Source organism: Salvelinus alpinus, chromosome 25, assembly GCF_045679555.1.
Source record: "Salvelinus alpinus chromosome 25, SLU_Salpinus.1, whole genome shotgun sequence".
NCBI classification, from domain to species: Eukaryota; Metazoa; Chordata; class Actinopteri; order Salmoniformes; family Salmonidae; genus Salvelinus; species Salvelinus alpinus.
The window spans coordinates 29,024,868-29,045,800 of NC_092110.1; the positions used below are offsets into that span (position 1 = coordinate 29,024,868).

Consider the following 20,933-nt stretch of genomic DNA (forward strand, 5'->3'; position numbering starts at 1 on the left):
ACACGTTACAGGTCCAGCACCGCACCAACCAGCTGCTCAGAGAAGAGCAAGAGAGAAACACCCGGGAGTTAAGAGAAGGCCTAAAGGGGCTAGCGGACCAAATTGGAGCTCAATTACCAGCTGCAAATACCCAGAGGCGGGCCAATCATTTTCTTCAAAAAATGACAGCACAGGATGATGTGGAAGCATATCTTACCACCTTCGAAAGGACTGCAGAGAGGGAGAAGTGGCCGAAAGAAGAATGGGCAGGGCTTCTGGCACCATACCTGGCAGGGGACGCTCAAAAAGCGTATTTCGACCTGGAGTTGACAGATGCACAGGATTACGATAAACTAAAGGGAGAGATTCTGGCAAGACTGGGAGTGACCGATACCGTGAGGGCACACCGCTTTCACCAGTGGTCCTACCGATCTGGACAACCTCCCCGAACACAGATGTTCGACTTGATTCACCTGGCACGGAAATGGTTGCGACCGGAGACCCGTTCCTCCGCCGAGATTGTCGAGACCATCGTACTCAACCAGTTTCAGCGAGGTCTACCCCAAGAAGTGCGACGATGGGTTGGCCAGAACGAGGTACTTTCCGCCGACCATCTCGTGGGCCTAGTTGAACGGTATTGTACGGCAGGAACAGCTGAGCAGGCACAGGAGGAAAGATTCCCATTCCTCAGGCCTGGGCGAACCAGCGGACAGGGTAAGACTGTCCCAACAGGTGGAGGGGGAAGAGAGCAGCGTGGGGGCATGAGGAAAGAATCAGAATCGGGCCGAGACACTAAGGGAGAAAACGGAAACCGGGACCGGGGGTCGAGGGGGTCTCCCGCCCGAACGCCTATTATCTGTTACAATTGTAATCGACCAGGACATATTGCAGCCTACTGCCCTATTAAAGAAGAGCCAATGCAATGTAACCTCTGTGAAAAAGAAGATGATATGTGGTATGCATGTCCTGTTGTAACCACTGTACTTGAAAGATCAAGAAACAAACATATGTGCAGGGTGACGGTTGAAGGGAAAGAGGTTGAAGCACTGCTGGATTCCGGCAGTATGCTAACCCTGGTCGTTGCAAACCTAGTGCCAACTCATAAACTGGATACAAGTCAGGATATCAGTGTTACATGCATTCATGGGGATACCCGTCTGTACCCCACAGCCTTAGTGAGCATACAAACAGAGGACGATCTGCTGAATTGTGAGGTCGGCGTGGTCCCAAAGATGCCATATGATGTAATATTGGGTAGACACTTTCCTAACTTTGCGAAGTTAGGCCAAAAGAATGGCATATTTGAGAAGCCAACAACCCTGACCAAGCAGGAAGAAGCATGGGGCCTTCAACCAAAGCCAAGAAAAGAGGTCTCCCAGGGGCCAACCTCACAGGTGCTAGTAGGGGAGGATGAGGATGAAGTGGCAAACCTCGTTGACAACGAACAGCCCGGTACTAGTGGGGCTGGGGTCGATCTGAATCCAGAGGTTGACGATCTAGAACCAGCAGACCTGGCAGGGTCCTTGACTAATTTCGGGACGGCCCAAAACCAGGATCCAACCCTGCAGCAAGCCAGAGCAGACGTGCAGGTCGTCGATGATACTCCCATAAATGATGGGATGAGGCCTAATAGTTTTCCCCACTTCATTATGAAAAAGGGTTTGGTGTACAGAGTCTCAAAAATAGGGGTTGATGTGGTTGAACAGTTGTTGGTCCCCACCCGGTACCGGAGGACAGTACTGGATCTAGCTCATGGGCACATTCTGGGTGGACACCTTGGTATCGATAAAACCAGAGACCGGATTGTAAGGAGGTTTTACTGGCCAGGAATTCAGGCTGAAGTGGCTCGGCATTGTGGAGAGTGCCCGGAGTGCCAGTTAACAGCTCCCCGACCAGCTGTTAGAAGCCCGTTAGTGCCACTCCCCATAATCGAAACGCCATTTGAGAGGATAGCGATGGATATAGTGGGCCCACTACCCAAGTCCGCCAGAGGACACCAGTACATTCTGGTCATTCTAGATTATGCCACTCGCTACCCAGAAGCCATTCCCCTTCGGACGATGACTTCCAAAAATATTGCCAAGGAATTAGTGCTCTTGTTCACCAGGGTAGGGGTTCCAAAGGAGATCCTTACTGACCAGGGGACCCCTTTTATGTCCCGCCTTATGGCGGACCTTTGTAAATTGTGGCAGGTGAAACAGTTGAGGACATCGGTTTACCATCCTCAGACGGACGGGCTGGTTGAGAGATTCAACAGGACCCTGAAGTCAATGCTCAGGAAGGTAATCGATAAGGATGGGAAAAACTGGGATTGCATGTTTCCGTATCTGATGTTTGCCATTAGAGAGGTTCCTCAAGCCTCGCTGGGGTTTTCTCCCTTTGAGCTGGTATATGGGAGGCACCCCCGGGGAATCTTAGACATCGCCCGGGAAACCTGGGAGCACCAATCCACCCCGTATACTAGTGTCATAGAGCACGTCACGGCAATACAAGACAGGATAGCCACAGTCATGCCCATCGTCCGAGAGCACATGAGACAAGCACAAGAGCACCAGCGGCACACTTATAACCGGCAGGCTACCCTGAGGGAATTTCAACCGGGAGATAAGGTGTTAGTGCTGATCCCCACGGTAGAGTGCAAACTACTAGCCACATGGAAAGGACCATATGAAGTACTGGAGAGAATAGGAGAAGTGAATTATCGGATCCGACAGCCAGGTCGACGGCCACAGGAACAGATCTATCACATAAACCTGTTAAAAGCATGGAGAGAGAGAGAAACACTAATGGTCACATACCCTACACACACTCAGGGGGCAGCCGAAGTAAATATTTCACCTACTCTGTCCCCAGCACAAGTACAGGAAGTAAAGACCCTGATCCAGAAAAACAGAGATGTGTTTTCAGAGGTACCCGGCCGAACTGAGGTTACGGCTCAAGATATCGTTTCCCTACCAGGGAGAAAAGTGAGCATGAGGCCATATCGGGTACCCGAGGCTCGACAGGCCGCGATTAGAGCAGAGACAGAGAAAATGTTGACAGCTGGAGTGATCGAGGAGTCACATAGTGAGTGGTCTAGCCCAATTGTGATGGTCTCCAAGCCCGATGGGTCTTTGCGGTTCTGTAACGACTTTCGGAAGGTAAATGAAATCTCCAAGTTTGATGCCTACCCCATGCCCCGAGTAGACGAACTACTGGAGAAAGTTGGTAAAGCTCGGTACATTACGACCCTGGACCTGACAAAAGGGTACTGGCAAATTCCTCTGACCCCCAGGGCCAAAGAAAAGACAGCCTTTGCAACCCCTGACGGTTTGTTTCAATACACCGTCATGCCATTCGGCTTACACGGGGCCCCAGCCACCTTTCAACGGCTCATGAACAAGGTCCTAAAACCGCACCAGGCATACGCCGCAGCTTATTTAGATGACGTGGGAATCTACAGCCCTGATTGGGAATCCCACTTACCCCGGGTACAGGCGGTGTTAGACGCCCTTAGAAAGGCAGGGCTCACGGCGAACCCTGCCAAGTGTTATGTGGGGTTAGGGGAAACAGAGTATCTGGGATACACCGTGGGAAGAGGGTTAATCAAACCCCAACGTAAGAAGGTGGAGGCAATTAGAGAATGGCCGAAACCAGTAAATAAGAAGCAAGTTCGAGCCTTCCTAGGGCTGACCGGTTACTACCGGAAGTTCATCCCAAGTTATGCCACAGTGGCCGCCCCACTCACCGACATGACTAGAGCCAGAGGGCCAAACATGGTCAAATGGGATGAAAGGGCCACCAAAGCATTTAGGACATTACAGGAGGCTCTCTGCTGTAATCCAGTGCTAGTGGTACCAGACTTTGAGAAAGAGTTTGTGGTTCAGACGGATGCCTCAGAGGTCGGCTTGGGAGCAGTGCTATCCCAAGAGGTAGAAGGGGTGGAGCACCCCATCCTGTTTTTAAGCAGGAAGCTGGAACCACGGGAAACCAACTACGCGGTCGTTGAGAAAGAGGCACTGGCAGTAAAGTGGGCTCTAGAAAGCCTGAAATACTACCTGCTGGGGCGCCACTTCACCCTCATCAGTGACCATGCACCACTCACCTGGATGCATAGGGCTAAAGAGAAGAACGCTCGGGTGATGCGGTGGTTTTTGAGTCTCCAACCGTTTCACTTTGACTTGAAACACAAAGCAGGGAAGGAAATGGGAAATGTGGATGGGTTATCCCGCATGTACGCATATTTTGCTGCGGTAGCCCGACCTAGGGGGTCGGATCTAGGGGGGGAGATGTGTGGCAAAGAAGGGGGTCGAGTGATAAATGGCAGATATGTGAGAGCAGAACTAATAAACGGGCTCTGCCCGATCACTAAAATGGCCACCCCGATCAGAACTACAGATCACAAAATGGCCGACTGCCAAAACTACAAGTCCCAGAAGCAAGGGGAACCCTCAGAAGGTGGAGCCGACACACAGATAAAGGGTCAAGAAAAACCAGGAAGAGAGAGAGAGGGGTGGAAGGATCTATGAGCCGTAGAGAAAGAGACAATAGATATTGGCTGGATTTACCGTGTATGAGCTGGACTGTTTTGGACTTACCTGTTGGCGTTTGGACCTGGACATACCGAGAACCCGATTCGTGTACCGAACCCTGCTATCCTTGACCTTGCCTACGACCTGGGTGGACCATGACGGAGAAACAAACACACAGGTACTGTCCTGTTCGAAAGAACTCTCATTCTGGGGTAATTTGGTGACAGTTTCCCACTTAATTTGTGACAAACGCTCATAACCTTGAAGAGGTTTGCCACAATAGATACAAATAAGTGTTTCCAGTGACATCATCAACCAATTAGTAGACAATTCGTAGGCAATTAGTAGGCAATACATACTCATAATTGGTTAAAATCATGATGCACTCCTCTGATGTCATTGGAAATACTTACAGTGCCTTCAGAATGCACACATACCCCTTGACTTATTCTACATTTTGTTGTGTTACAGACTGAATTCAAAATGGATAAAAAAAAAAAAATCTCTCCACCATCTACACACAGTAATACCCCACAATGACAATGTGAAAACAGGATTTTAGAAATGTTTGCAAACGTATTGAAAATAAAATACAGAAATATCTAATTTACATAAGTATTGAAGCCATTCCAGCATTACTTTGGCTGTATGCTGAGGGTCAATGTCCTTTTGGAAAATAAATCTTTGCCCCAGTCTACGATCGTTTGCACTCTGAAGCAGGTTCTCATTAAGGATTTGCCTGTGTTCCCTCTATCCTTACCAGTCTCCCAGTCCCTGCCGCTGAAAAGCATCCCCATAGTATGATGCTGCCACGACCATGCGTCACTGTAGGGATGGTGTTAGACAGGTGATGAGCTGTGCCTGGTTTTCTCCAGACATAGCGCTTTGCATTCAGGCCAAATAGTAACATTTCTGTCTCATCAGAATCTTTCAGGTGTCCTTTTGCAAACTCCTGACATGTGCCTTTTACTCAGGATTAGCTTCCGTCTGGTCACTCTCCCATAAAGCCCAGATTGGTGAAGTGCTCCCATCTCAGCCAAGGAACTCTGTAGTTCTGTCAGAGCGGGTCATTCTAGGTCACTTCCCTGACCAAGGTCCTTCTTGCCCAGTTGCTCAGTTTGGTTGGACAGCTAGTTGTAGGCGGTGTCTGGGTATTTCCCAATGATGGAAACCACTGTGCCCTTGGAAACTTTCAACAATCTAGAAATTGTTTTATACCCTTCCCCAGATATACAGTGCATTCGGAAAGTATTCAGACCCCTTGACTTTTTCCACATTTTGATAAATTACAGCCTTGTACTAAAATGTATTAAATCGTTTTTTCCCCCTCATCAATCTACACACAATACCCCATAATGACAAAGCAAAATCAGGTTTTTATAAATTTTTGCAAAGAATATTACATTTACATAAGTATTCAGACCCTTCACGCAGTACTTTGTTAAAGCACCTTTGGCAGCGATTACAGCCTCGAGTCTTCTTGGGTATGACGTTACAAGCTTGGCACACCTGTATTTGGGGAGTTTCTCCCATTTCTCTATGCATATCCTCTCAAGCTCTGTCAGGTTGGACGGGGAGCTTTGCTGCACAGCTATTTTCAGGTCTCTCCAGAGATGTTCGATCGGGTTCAAGTTTGGGCTCTGGCTGGGCCACTCAAGAACATTCAGAGACTTGTCCCGAAGCCAGTCCTGCGTTGTCTTGGCTGTGTGTTTAGGGTTGTAGTCCTGTTGGAAGGTGATATGCATAAAACAGAGTTTCCGGGTTGGAGCGAGCGGTCGCATCTCGCACTTCGCTCCGCAGGTAGTATAACTTTTCATTACATTTCATTATAGCACAACGGTTTGATTTGTCTGATCTTAGCAATTTCTTCTTAGCTAGCTACATAGCCGTCTTTGTATCAAAGATAATTGCGTAATTATCGTAATTCGTCGTCCTAACGTAGTCAACACTGCTATCTGGCCAGCAGCTAGCCAGCTAGCCAACGTCCACCGTCTACCGAATAGCAGCACTGTAGAAACTATTACACTCAACGGAACGACTTGATTAGTGTAGTGTTAGCTAGCTACATAGTTGTCTTTGCTGTCTTCGTATCCAAGATAATTGTGTAGTTTAGAGTGTGTAGTTTTAGAGTGATTATCTTAATTTACCGAGGTTAGCTAGCCAGCTATTTGTCGTCCTTAACGTAGGAAACACTGCTAGCTAGCCAACAGCTAGCCAACGTCTACCGAATAGCAGCACTGTAGAAACTATTACACTCAACGGAACGACTTGATTAGCGTAGTGTTAGCTAGCTACATAGTTGTCTTTGCTGTCTTCGTATCCAAGATAATTGTGTAGATTACAGTAATTATCGTAATTTACCGAGGTTAGCTAGCCAGCTATTTGTCGTCCCTCTTAACGTAGGAAACACTGCTAGCTAGCCAGCAGCTAGCCAGCTAGCCAACGTCTACCGTCTACCGAATAGCAGCACTGTAGAGACTATTACATTACAACGGAACGACTTGGTTAGTGTAGTGTTAGCTAGCTACATAGTTGTCTTTGCTGTCAAGATAATTGTGTAGTTTTTGAGTAATTGTCGAGGTTACCTAGCCAGTTACCGAGGCTACCTAGCCAGCTACACTTTCAAACTAAGTCAACAACGCAGCCATTGCTAGCTAGCCTACTTCAGCAGCACTGTATCATTTTTAGTCAATAAGATTTCTTGCAACGTAAGTTTAACTTTCTGAACATTCGAGACGTGTAGTCCACTTGTCATTCCAATCTCCTTTGCATTAGCGTAGCCTCTTCTGTAGCCTGTCAACTATGTGTCTGTCTATCCCTCTTCTCTCCTCTCTGCACAGACCATACAAACGCTTCACACCGCGTGGCCGCTGCCTGGTGGTCCCAGCGCGCACGACCCACGTGGAGTTCCAGGTCTCCGGCAGCCTCTGGAACTGCCGATCTGCGGCCAACAAGGCAGAGTTCATCTCAGCCTATGCTTCCCTCCAGTCCCTCGACTTCTTGGCACTGACGGAAACATGGATTACCACAGATAACACTGCTACTCCTACTGCTCTCTCCTCGTCTGCCCACGTGTTCTCGCACACCCGAGAGCTTCTGGTCAGCGGGGTGGTGGCACTGGGATCCTCATCTCTCCCAAGTGGACATTCTCTCTTTCTCCCCTGACCCATCTGTCTATCGCCTCCTTTGAATTCCATGCTGTCACAGTTACCAGCCCTTTCAAGCTTAACATCCTTATAATTTATCGCCCCCCAGGTTCCCTTGGAGAGTTCATCAATGAGCTTGACGCCTTGATAAGCTCCTTTCCTGAGGATGGCTCACCTCTCACAGTTCTGGGTGACTTTAACCTCCCCACGTCTACCTTTGACTCATTCCTCTCTGCCTCCTTCTTTCCACTCCTCTCCTCTTTTGACCTCACCCTCTCACCTTCCCCCCCTACTCACAAGGCAGGCAATACGCTTGACCTCATCTTTACTAGATGCTGTTCTTCCACTAATCTCATTGCAACTCCCCTCCAAGTCTCTGACCACTACCTTGTATCCTTTTCCCTCTCGCTCTCATCCAACACTTCCCACACTGCCCCTACTCGGATGGTATCGCGCCGTCCCAACCTTCGCTCTCTCTCCCCCGCTACTCTCTCCTCTTCCATCCTATCATCTCTTCCCTCTGCTCAAACCTTCTCCAACCTATCTCCTGATTCTGCCTCCTCAACCCTCCTCTCCTCCCTTTCTGCATCCTTTGACTCTCTATGTCCCCTATCCTCCAGGCCGGCTCGGTCCTCCCCTCCTGCTCCGTGGCTCGACGACTCATTGCGAGCTCACAGAACAGGGCTCCGGGCAGCCGAGCGGAAATGGAGGAAAACTCGCCTCCCTGCGGACCTGGCATCCTTTCACTCCCTCCTCTCTACATTCTCCTCTTCTGTCTCTGCTGCTAAAGCCACTTTCTACCACTCTAAATTCCAAGCATCTGCCTCTAACCCTAGGAAGCTCTTTGCCACCTTCTCCTCCCTCCTGAATCCTCCCCCCCCCCCCCCTCCTCCCTCTCTGCGGATGACTTCGTCAACCATTTTGAAAAGAAGGTCGACGACATCCGATCCTCGTTTGCTAAGTCAAACGACACCGCTGGTTCTGCTCACACTGTCCTACCCTGTGCTTTGACCTCTTTCTCCCCTCTCTCTCCAGATGAAATCTCGCGTCTTGTGACGGCCGGCCGCCCAACAACCTGCCCGCTTGACCCTATCCTCTCTTCTCCAGACCATTTCCGGAGACCTTCTCCCTTACCTCACCTCGCTCATCAACTCATCCTTGACCGCTGGCTACGTCCCTTCCGCCTTCAAGAGAGCGAGAGTTGCACCCCTTCTGAAAAAACCTACACTCGATCCCTCTGATGTCAACAACTACAGACCAGTATCCCTTCTTTCTTTTCTCTCCAAAACTCTTGAACGTGCCGTCCTTGGCCAGCTCACCTGCTATCTCTCTCAGAATGACCTTCTTGATCCAAATCAGTCAGGTTTCAAGACTAGTCATTCAACTGAGACTGCTCTTCTCTGTGTCACGGAGGCGCTCCGCACTGCTAAAGCTAACTCTCTCTCCTCTGCTCTCATCCTTCTAGACCTATCGGCTGCCTTTGATACGGTGAACCATCAGATCCTCCTCTCCACCCTCTCCGAGTTGGGCATCTCCGGCGCGGCCCACGCTTGGATTGCATCCTACCTGACAGGTCGCTCCTACCAGGTGGCGTGGCGAGAATCTGTCTCCGCACCACGTGCTCTCACCACTGGTGTCCCCCAGGGCTCTGTTCTAGGCCCTCTCCTATTCTCGCTATACACCAAGTCACTTGGCTCTGTCATATCCTCACATGGTCTCTCCTATCATTGCTATGCAGACGACACACAATTAATCTTCTCCTTTCCCCCTTCTGATAACCAGGTGGCGAATCGCATCTCTGCATGTCTGGCAGACATATCAGTGTGGATGACGGATCACCACCTCAAGCTGAACCTCGGCAAGACGGAGCTGCTCTTCCTCCTGGGGAAGGACTGCCCGTTCCATGATCTTGCCATCACGGTTGACAACTCCATTGTGTCCTCCTCCCAGAGCGCTAAGAACCTTGGCGTGATCCTGGACAACACCCTGTCGTTCTCAACCAACATCAAGGCGGTGACCCGTTCCTGTAGGTTCATGCTCTACAACATTCGCAGAGTACGACCCTGCCTCACACAGGAAGCGGCGCAGGTCCTAATCCAGGCACTTGTCATCTCCCGTCTGGATTACTGCAACTCGCTGTTGGCTGGGCTCCCTGCCTGTGCGATTAAACCCCTACAACTCATCCAGAACGCCGCAGCCCGTCTGGTGTTCAACCTTCCCAAGTTCTCTCACGTCACCCCGCTCCTCCGCTCTCTCCACTGGCTTCCAGTTGAAGCTCGCATCCGCTACAAGACCATGGTGCTTGCCTACGGAGCTGTGAGGGGAACGGCACCTCCGTACCTTCAGGCTCTGATCAGGCCCTACACCCAAACAAGGGCACTGCGTTCATCCACCTCTGGCCTGCTCGCCTCCCTACCTCTGAGGAAGTACAGCTCCCGCTCAGCCCAGTCAAAACTGTTCGCTGCTCTGGCACCCCAATGGTGGAACAAACTCCCCCACGACGCCAGGTCAGCGGAATCAATCACCACCTTCCGGAGACACCTGAAACCCCACCTCTTTAAGGAATACCTAGGATAGGATAAAGTAATCCTTCTAACCCCCCCCCCCCCCCTTAGAGTTAGATGCACTATTGTAAAGTGGTTGTTCCACTGGACATCATAAGGTGAATGCACCAACTTGTAAGTCGCTCTGGATAAGAGCGTCTGCTAAATGACTTAAATGTAAATGTAAATGTGAACCTTCGCCCCAGTCTGAGGTCATGAGTGCTCTGGAGCAGGTTTTCATCAAGGATCTCTCTGTACTTTGCTCTGTTTATCTTTGCCTAGATCCTGACTAGTCTCCCAGTCCCTGCCGCTGAAAAACATCCCCATAGCATGATGCTGCCACCACCGTGCTTCACTCTAGTGATGGTGACAGGTTTCCTCCAGAGGTGACGCTTGGCATTCAGGCCAAAGAGTTCCATCTTGGTTTCATCATACCAGAGAATCTTGTTTCTCATGGTCTGAGAGTCTTTATTTGCCGTTTGGCAAACTCCAAGCGGGCTGTCATGCGCCTTTTACTGAGGAACTGTACATGAACTGTACATTTCAGAAGTTGAGACATAAAATGGTATTGTTAAAAAGGTCCTCTATTACAGTAAAATAATGTCTCAATGTGTTTCGGTGTCCATATGACTGATTCTATTGACCAAACCTCAAATGCAAATAGCTTGTTGTCAGTGAGGAAGAAGTGATCTTTCACTTTTGTTGTTGTGAGTGGCAGGGAGAGGGGCTTGTTGTCTGTGTGCGAATGGGAAGGTGCACAGAAGGAGCGAAAGCGATGAGACCAAAAAGACAAATGCTCATAAAACAAAATAAAAACCTTGATTCTTGCGATACAAGCATTTGGAACATCGCACTAAAACATCCATTTTAATTAATCAAACTAATGCGATATATCGCCCAGCCCTAACACACACATGTGGGCGACAGTCATACACACATACACACACACAAATGAAAGGAGATACGTGCACACACACACACACATACACACACATGCAAATGCAAATAGTCCGGGTAGCCATTTGATAAGCTGTTCAGGAGTCTTATGTCTTGGGGGTAGAAGCTGTTAAGAAGCCTTTTGGTTCTAGACTTGGCGCTCCGGTACCGTTTGCCGTGTGGTAGCAGAGAGAACAGTCTATGACTAGGGTGGCTGGAGTCTCTGACAATTTTTAGGGCCTTCCTCAGACACCGCCTGGTATACAGGTCCTGGATGGCAGGAAGCTTGGCCCCAGTGATGTATTGGGCCGTACACACTACCCTCTGTAGCACCTTACGACTGGAGGCTGAGCAGTTGCCATACCAGGCAGTGATGCAACAAGTCAGGATGCTCTCGATGGTGCAGCTGTAGAACATTTTGAGGATCTGAGGAACCATGCCAAATCTTCTCAGTCTCGTGCCCTCTTTATGACTGTCTTGGTGTGCTTGGACCATGATAGTTTGTTAGTGATGTGGACACCAAGGGACTCGAAGCTCTTAACCTGTTCCACTATAGCCACATTGATGAGAATGGGGCATGCTCTGCCCTCCTTTTCCTGTAGTCCATGATCATCTCCTTTGTCTTGATCACGTTGAGGGAGAAGTTGTTATCCTGGTACCACACATCCTGGCAGCGCACTGCCAGGTCTCTGACCTCCTCCCTATAGGCTCCCGTTGTCGGTGATCAGGCCTACCATTGTTGTGTCATCGGCAAACTTAATGAGGGTGTTGGAGTCGTGCCTGGCCGTGCAGTCATGGGTGAGCAGAGAGTACAGGAGGGGACTGAGCACGCACCCCTGAGGGGCCCCCATGTTGAGGATCAGTGTGGCAGATGTGACCCCACCTGGGGGCGGCACGTCAGGAAGTCCAGGATCCAGTTGGAGAGGGAGGTGTTTAGTGCCAGGGTCCTTAGCTTAGTGATGAGCTTTGTGGGCACTATGGTGTTGAACACTGAGCTGTAGTCAATGAATAGCATTCTCACATAGGTTTTCCTTTTGTTCAGGTGGGAAAGGGCAGTGTGGAGTGCAATAGAGATTATGTCATCTGTGGATCTGTTGGTGCGGTATGCAAATTGGAGTGGGTCTAGGTTTCTGGGATAATGGTGATGATGTGAGCCATGACCAGCCTTTCAAAGCACTTCATGGCTACAGACGTGAGTGCTACGGGTCGGTAGTCATTTAGGCAGGTTACCTTGGTGTTCTTGGGCACAGGAACTATGCTTGAAACATGTTGGTATTGCAGACTCAGACAGGGAGAGGTTGAAAATGTCAGTGAAGACACTTGCCAGTTGGTCAGCGCATGCTCGCAGTACACGTCCTGGTAATCCGTCTGGCCTTGTGAATGTTGACCTGTTTAAAGGTCTTATTCACATAGGCTACGTAGAGCTTGATCACAAAGTCGTCAGGAACAGCTGGTGCTCTCGTGCATGCTTCAGTGTTGACACACACATACAGAGAGAGAGAGAGAGAGAGAGGGAGAGAGACCTAAACAGAGAAAGTGAGAAGTGGAAAGAAAGAGAGCGTATGAGAGAAAGAGAAGAGAGAGTGAATAAGAGAAAGAGAAGAAGAGAGAGTGAGCGTGAAAGAGAAGAGGAGAGAGTGAGCGTATAAGAGAAAGAGAAGAAGAGAGAGTGAGCGTGAAAGAGAAGAAGAGAGAGTGAGCGTATTAGAGAAAGAAAAGAAGAGAGAGTGAGCGTATCAGAGAAATAGAAGAAGAGAGAGTGAGCGTATGAGAGAGTGAGCGTATCAGAGAAAGAGAAGAAGAGAGAGTGAGCGTATAAGAGAAAGAGAAGAAGAGAGAGTGAGCGTATCAGAGAAAGAGAAGAAGAGAGAGTGAGCGTATAAGAGAAAGAGAAGAAGAGAGAGTGAGCGTGAAAGAGAAGAAGAGAGAGTGAGCGTATAAGAGAAAGAGAAGAAGAGAGAGTGAGCGTATTAGAGAAAGAAAAGAAGAGAGAGTGAGCGTATCAGAGAAATAGAAGAAGAGAGAGTGAGCGTATGAGAGAGTGAGCGTATCAGAGAAAGAGAAGAAGAGAGAGTGAGCGTATAAGAGAAAGAGAAGAAGAGAGAGTGAGCGTATCAGAGAAAGAGAAGAAGAGAGAGTGAGCGTATAAGAGAGTGAGCGTATCAGAGAAAGAGAAGAAGAGAGAGTGAGCGTATAAGAGAAAGAAAAGAAGAGAGAGTGAGCGTATCAGAGAAATAGAAGAAGAGAGAGTGAGTGTATGAGAGAGTGAGCGTATCAGAGAAAGAGAAGAAGAGAGAGTGAGCGTATAAGAGAAAGAGAAGAAGAGAGAGTGAGCGTATCAGAGAAAGAGAAGAAGAGAGAGTGAGCGTATCAGAGAAAGAGAAGAAGAGAGAGTGAGCGTATCAGAGAAAGAGAAGAAGAGAGAGTGAGCGTATAAGAGATGTATGCAGTGCAAGCGTCATTGTTCTAGTCGATTTGAGACATTACTTGGATTGTGACCCAGGAGAGCACTGGAGGATGTCAGAGAACCACACAATACACACACACACACACATACATACACACACATGTGCAATCACACCATATAAAAACACACACACACACAGAATAAAGCCTGTCTTATTTTGTTAATAAAGTAAATTTCCACTTCTCACTTTCTCTGGGCTCCCGAGTGGCACAGCGGTCTAAGGCACTGCATCTCAGTGCTAGACGCATCACTACAGTCCCTGGTTTGAATCCAGGCTGTATCACATCCAGCTGTGATTGGGAGTCCCATAGGGTGGTGCACAATTGGCCCAGCGTCGTCCGGGTTTGGCCGGGGTAGGTATCATTGTAAATAAGAATTTGTTCTTAACTGACTTGCCTAGTTAAATAAAAGTTAAATAAAATACAAAAACAAGATTAAGTTAAAGAAGCACTCCAGCTATTTTGGAACTTTTCCTATTGAAAAACAATATCCCACGTATAAATACACACTTCTGGGTAAAAAAATATGTTTTGAGCAAAATAGTGTTTTTCGTCACAAGTGCAAACTTCATGGAGTAGGCCATTCAAGGAGTTGGTCCGATGGTGATTTGTGATGTCATCAGCCCTCCCCTTGCTTGAGGAACAATAGAGAACAAAAGAGGAAAGGCCCACCCCACTTGTGATGTCATGACTTACCTGGACCACCTATTGAGATGTACCTTGTGTTAAATCAGGAGTTAAATGAAGTGAAAAGGAGACTGGGGGAGCATTTTAAATTGAGGGACAGGTATAGGGTGTGTAGGGGTCAGGTATGTGGATGTCCTCTCTTATTCCACCATATGTGTCTGGGATGTAGCTCTGTTTGTCAACTATAACAATAGCAACACCACGGCCCTACACAACACAGAGTTTGAGAGAGGGCTGGGCCTGAGCGTGAATTATGCATGAGCCCTAATGAAAAATGAGAGACCTTACTGTCTCACTGGGGGAGAGAAACTATAAGCAGTCCCAAGTCAGGTTTCAAAATGACGTGAGAGTGTCCAGGTTGTGTCCAGGTTGAGACTTGTGGAATAAGAAGGTAACAAGCAGGAAATCAAGGAAACCGCCAACCAGGATTTCTGGAAAACGGCATTTTGCAACCCTAGTCCCAAGCTACAGGCTAAAATCACTGTCTCCCTGCACCTGTGGTGTGTGTTAGGTAGATCTGTGAGGTTAGGACAGTACAGAAGGCTATCTGTCTCCCTGCACCTGTGGTGTGTGTTAGGTAGATCTGTGAGGTTAGGACAGTACAGAAGGCTATCTGTCTCCCTGCACCTGTGGTGTGTGTTAGGTAGATCTGTGAGGTTAGGACAGTACAGAAGGCTATCTGTCTCCCTGCACCTGTGGTGTGTGTTAGGTAGATCTGTGAGGTTAGGACAGTACAGAAGGCTATCTGTCTCCCTGCACCTGTGGTGTGTGTTACGTACATCTGTGAGGTTAGGACAATACAGAAGGCTATCTATCTCCCTGCACTTGTGGTGTGTGTTAGGTAGATCTGTGAGGTTAGGACAGTACAGAAGGCTATCTGTCTCCCTGCACCTGTGGTGTGTGTTACGTACATCTGTGAGGTTAGGACAATACAGAAGGCTATCTATCTCCCTGCACCTGTGGTGTGTGTTAGGTAGATCTGTGAGGTTAGGACAGTACAGAAGGCTATCTGTCTCCCTGCACTTGTGGTGTGTGTTAGGTAGAGCTGTGTTTGTGTGTTACGTAGATCTGTGAGGTTAGGACAATACAGAAGGCTATCTGTCTCCCTGCACCTGTGGTGTGTGTTACGTAGATCTGTGAGGTTAGGACAGTACAGAAGGCTATCTGTCTCCCTGCACCTGTGGTGTGTGTTAGGTAGATCTGTGAGGTTAGGACAGTACAGAAGGCTATCTGTCTCCCTGCACCTGTGGTGTGTGTTAGGTAGATCTGTGAGGTTAGGACAGTACAGAAGGCTATCTGTCTCCCTGCACCTGTGGTGTGTGTTACGTACATCTGTGAGGTTAGGACAGTACAGAAGGCTATCTATCTCCCTGCACTTGTGGTGTGTGTTAGGTAGATCTGTGAGGTTAGGACAGTACAGAAGGCTATCTGTCTCCCTGCACCTGTGGTGTGTGTTACGTACATCTGTGAGGTTAGGACAATACAGAAGGCTATCTATCTCCCTGCACCTGTGGTGTGTGTTAGGTAGATCTGTGAGGTTAGGACAGTACAGAAGGCTATCTGTCTCCCTGCACCTGTGGTGTGTGTTACGTACATCTGTGAGGTTAGGACAATACAGAAGGCTATCTATCTCCCTGCACCTGTGGTGTGTGTTAGGTAGATCTGTGAGGTTAGGACAGTACAGAAGGCTATCTGTCTCCCTGCACTTGTGGTGTGTGTTAGGTAGAGCTGTGTTTGTGTGTTACGTAGATCTGTGAGGTTAGGACAATACAGAAGGCTATCTGTCTCCCTGCACCTGTGGTGTGTGTTAGGTAGATCTGTGAGGTTAGGACAGTACAGAAGGCTATCTGTCTCCCTGCACCTGTGGTGTGTGTTAGGTAGATCTGTGAGGTTAGGACAATACAGAAGGCTATCTGTCTCCCTGCACTTGTGGTGTGTGTTAGGTAGATCTGTGAGGTTAGGACACTACAGAAGGCTATCTGTCTCCCTGCACCTGTGGTGTGTGTTACGTAGATCTGTGTATGTGTGTTACATAGATCTGTGAGGTTAGGACAGTACAGAAGGCTGTCTGTCTCCCTGTACCTGTGTTTGTGTGTTAGGTAGAGCTGTGTTTGTGTGTTACATAGATCTGTGAGGTTAGGACAGTACAGAAGGCTGTCTGTCTCCCTGCACCTGTGGTGTGTGTGTTTGTGAGGTGATCTTCAGACAGAGGAAAGCTGAGACAGAGGCTCCATCTCCCTCTGTGTCAGACACAACAAAACTCTTTACAGAGAGAGAGAGGGACAAGGAGGGGGGTGTGTGTGTGTGTGTGTGTGTGTGTGTGTGTGTGTGTGTGTGTGTGTGTGTGTGTGTGTGTGTGTGTGTGTGTGTGTGTGCATGACTCACGTTGTGTCCCTCTGTATGGCTCTCTGGCAGACAAGCACAGCGGTAGGGAGTCACACTGGTGTCACACTGATCAGCATGGCCATGACACTCACACCTAGAGAGACAGAGAGAGAAAGAGAGAGAGAGGTGAGGGAGATAGAGAGGTGGGGTGGAGAGAGAGAGACACACAGAGAGGTGGGGAGAGAGAGAGAAACAGAGAGGTGGGGCAAAGAGATAGAGACAGAGAGATGGGGGGGGGGGGGACATAGAGGTGGGGGAGAGAGAGAGAGACAGAGAGATGGGAGAGTGAGAGAGAGACAAGTCTGGGACAATAATGGTACAGGGCAACCACAAACAGTTTCAGCTGGACTTTCACATAATCAAATAGATACCTCAGCAGGATAAGCTCTCTCTTGAGAAAGATACCCCCACCCCGAGTGTGTCAGACCAGACCTCTTCATTATACAACCCCACAGACGAACAACCCCAAGCAGAAAGTCAACCTCCCAGCACAAAATACTACTTCCTCATTGAAATGAAGGACACATTCCCCCAGCTGGAGGTAAGGCAGGTGGAGCTGGAACAGCAGGTGAACACACTCCAGTCAGCACAAAAAAATAGTCCAGCTCAACAATACCCCCTCAACCCGACCCGGAGAGCTGGAGGTGGAGAGAGACATCTGCACTCTGGACTGTGGTGAGACACCATCAACAGGAGAAAGAGCAGGAGAAGAACACAGCACTAGAGGAGAGGATCAGAGTGCTGGAGGAAAGGGTGAGGGGGATGGCGTGTGACAGAGAACAACCCATTAGAGAGCTGGTCACCCCCTCAGAAAAGCCACCAGAACAGTCCACCCCAGACCCTGACCAAAGTCTTGAACACCACAGCAGAACAGTCCACCCCAGACCCTGACCAAAGTCTTGAACACCACAGCAGAACAGTCCACCCCAGACCCTGACCAAAGTCTTGAACACCACAGCAGAACAGTCCACCCCAGACTCTGACCAAAGTCTTGAACACCACAGCAGAACAGTCCACCCCAGACCCTGACCAAAGTCTTGAACACCACAGCAGAACAGTCCACCCCAGACCCTGACCAAAGTCTTGAACACCACAGCAGAACAGTCCACCCCAGACCCTGACCAAAGTCTTGAACACCACAGCAGAACAGTCCACCCCAGACCCTGACCAAAGTCTTGAACACCACAGCAGAACAGTCCACCCCAGACCCTGACCAAAGTCTTGAACACCACAGCAGAACAGTCCACCCCAGACCCTGACCAAAGTCTTGAACACCACAGCAGAACAGTCCACCCCAGACCCTGACCATAGCCTGGACATCCCAGCAGGACAGGCAAATGAAGAACCCCGAGCCCAGGGGATCCCACCCCCTCTGAGCCCCCCCCCCTTTCAGCCATTCTGATAGTCCTCCTGACAACCCCCCCACACCCACTGAGAACATACACAAGCCACAGATTGTACTCCTTATGGACTGAAACGGGAAATATAGAGTGTCTAAACTCTGATGTCCAAACACCCAGCGCACCCCTAGACCTTCTGTCTGAGGACCAACTAGGGTCACCCAGCCACATAATAATACACACAGGCACAAACGACCTGACAACACAGCAGGAAAGGGTGGCCACAGCACTCAAGGGAGTGATTGAAAAAGCTTCTTCTACTTTCCCCAACGCATAAGTGGTTATCTCCACCCTGCTACCACGATAATACTTCCACCCTGCTACCATACAGCGGGTAAACGCAAGTATTTCCTGTGACTGGGCCTAAAAACCAAATGTATACCTGGCCCACCACTCCACCCTGGACTTGAACAGTCTTTACGACCAGGTCCACCTATACAAGGCAGCAGTGCCCACCTTCACCCAGATCCTAAAGGACATCGCCCTCAAAAGCAGCCCCAACACTTCACACAGGAGCAACAGATCAACAGACACCCTGCCCAGACCAGTGAGACACTCTCCCAGACCTGCGGGACCCCCCCTCCCGGACCTACACATAGAGGACCCACTCCGAGAGGACCAACATCCAGACTACAGCACCACCAGCCACATCCACACCACCACCCCAACAAATCAACACAAGTCAACCATGCCCATACCCCATTTAGGCCTGAGGTCATCTGCCTTTGGTTTAAAGAGCAGGAACCTGGGCTTCACCAGGTTCCTGCAGGTTCCAGAAATACAGACATTGTCATCCTACAAGAAACATGGAATAGAGGAGATGGACCTACTGGTTGCCCTCTAGGTTACAGAGAGCTGGTAGTCCCATCCACCAAACAACCAGGTGTGAAACAGGGAAGGAACTCAGGGGGTATGCTAATTTGGTATAGAGCAGACTTAACTCTATTAAATTAATCAAAACAGGAACATTTTACATTTGGCTAGAAATTCAAAAGGAAATTATCTCAACATAGAAAAATGTCCTCCTGTGTGCTACCTATATCCCCGCACTAGAATCCCCATACATTAATGAAGACAGCTTCTCCATCCTGGAGAGGGGAAATCAATCATTTCCAGGCCCAGGGACATGTACTAGTCTGTGGCGACCTAATGCCAGAACCGGACAAGAACCTGACAACCTCAGCACACAGGGGGACAAACACCTACTTGGAGGTGACAGCATTCTCTCCCCCATATGCCCCCCTAGGCACAAGCATGACAACATAACCAACAAAAATGGGTCACAACTCCTGCACCTATGTCACATGCTGGGTATGTACATAGTCAATGGTAGGTGGAAACTGTAAGAATATTTTAAGATAATACACAACGCAGAGTACTAACGGTCAATAGGAAATTGACAATCAATGGAAATAGTTAGTATTCAGGTCAACATCTGTTTAGAATCTGTGTAGGAATCTCAGTCCTGGTCTCATAGCTACTTGTGCCACGTTTTCATTGGTCTGAATCGTCTGTACATTGAGCCTGAAACAGGATACTTGTTATTTGGCCAAAGGCCCAATGTTACTACAAGGAATTATAATTGGTCAACCACAGGCTAGGGTGGGGGGTTATAAATTACACCATGTTGCTTGGTTCTGTAGAGAAAGTCACTGAGGACAGGGGAGAATGAACCATCTACTTCCCAGCATAACATCCATGATTTGTCCTCTTTGAATAAAACCATTTTTCTCCCCCTGATTTTCTTTGGGGTCTGTGTTATTGAAGAATAACATACACTGCTAACAAAACCTACCAAAAAACAACTAGGCAACAACAAATTCAATCCCTTTTAGACAACTTCCTGGACAAAACGTTTCACTGAAATAGTGAAGGTGGAAACATGGCATTATAAAACCTAAAACCATTTGACCTCAAAGCTTCCCTATCAAATCAAAAAATGTCAAACAGAAAACAGAAGAAAATTAACAACAATGACAAATGGTTTGATGAAGAATGCAAAAACCTAAGAAAGAAATTGAGAAACATATCCAACCAAAAACATAGAAACCCAGAAAACCTGAGTCTACGCCTTTGTAGTAGAGTTAAAATGGTTATTCCATCAAACTTCAAATTATTAGAATAGTACACAACGCAGAACAGAACAACCAGGTTGAGGGTCAGTGCCGGCGAACAAAGCCCGCGAACAGGAATATTCCAAGTTCAGACAGAAGGGGGGGAGTCAGATTGCTATGATCACCATGAACTTTACTTTTGGCGTCTATTTTTAATTGTTGCACTACTGGTGCTGCCTGTTGATGTTAGGTAGGCAGCTGCAGTTGCTGAATGATGTTAACATCTTTGGGTTTTGTTTCATTAAATGTATTTTATTTCATCTGGGTGCTTGCGTCACCTACTAACACCCTGGTATACCCGTAGCTCCCGTTCTCCTCAGTCCGAGAAAACACAGAAAGGTATGTGTTGCAGATTACTCCTTTGTAGAAGTCCATACCGTGAAATAAATAAAACATCCCAAGGTTAATGCTGTAGATATTGTTATAAGGGAGTGTGAGACTATTGAAACATGTAACTTTCAGAGTTTATTGTTGATATTAATATAGTTGACAGAGTGCTAAAAGTGCTGCTGTTGCTAGCTAGCATGCCTTTCTGTGATGCAGATGGTTAGCTGAGCTGCTGACTGGTGCTGGCGTTGCATTATGGGAGATGTAGTTTGGTCCTCTACGGTCTGAATGGGACAGAGGCGATTTCACGTTGTAACTAGTTTGTGTTGCATTGTTTTTGTACATGAGTTGTTGTATTTTGGTACTGTCAACACTGAAAGCACCTAGCAGTGTATTGGGGATGTGAGACAGGATGTGTGTTTTACCTTTCTTCACGCTC

The 20,933-nt window shown here is 48.4% G+C and overlaps 1 protein-coding gene across 1 annotated transcript in view; it reads right to left on the reverse strand.

The window, feature by feature from the left end:
* ush2a (Usher syndrome 2A (autosomal recessive, mild)) overlaps positions 1-20,933 on the reverse strand; it is a 462,322-nt gene that overhangs the window by 352,675 nt on the left and 88,714 nt on the right. The window contains exon 10 of the mRNA XM_071365050.1: positions 16,654-16,747. Within this exon, the coding sequence (XP_071221151.1) occupies positions 16,654-16,747 (94 nt within the window). The remainder of the gene's footprint in view (positions 1-16,653; positions 16,748-20,933) is intronic.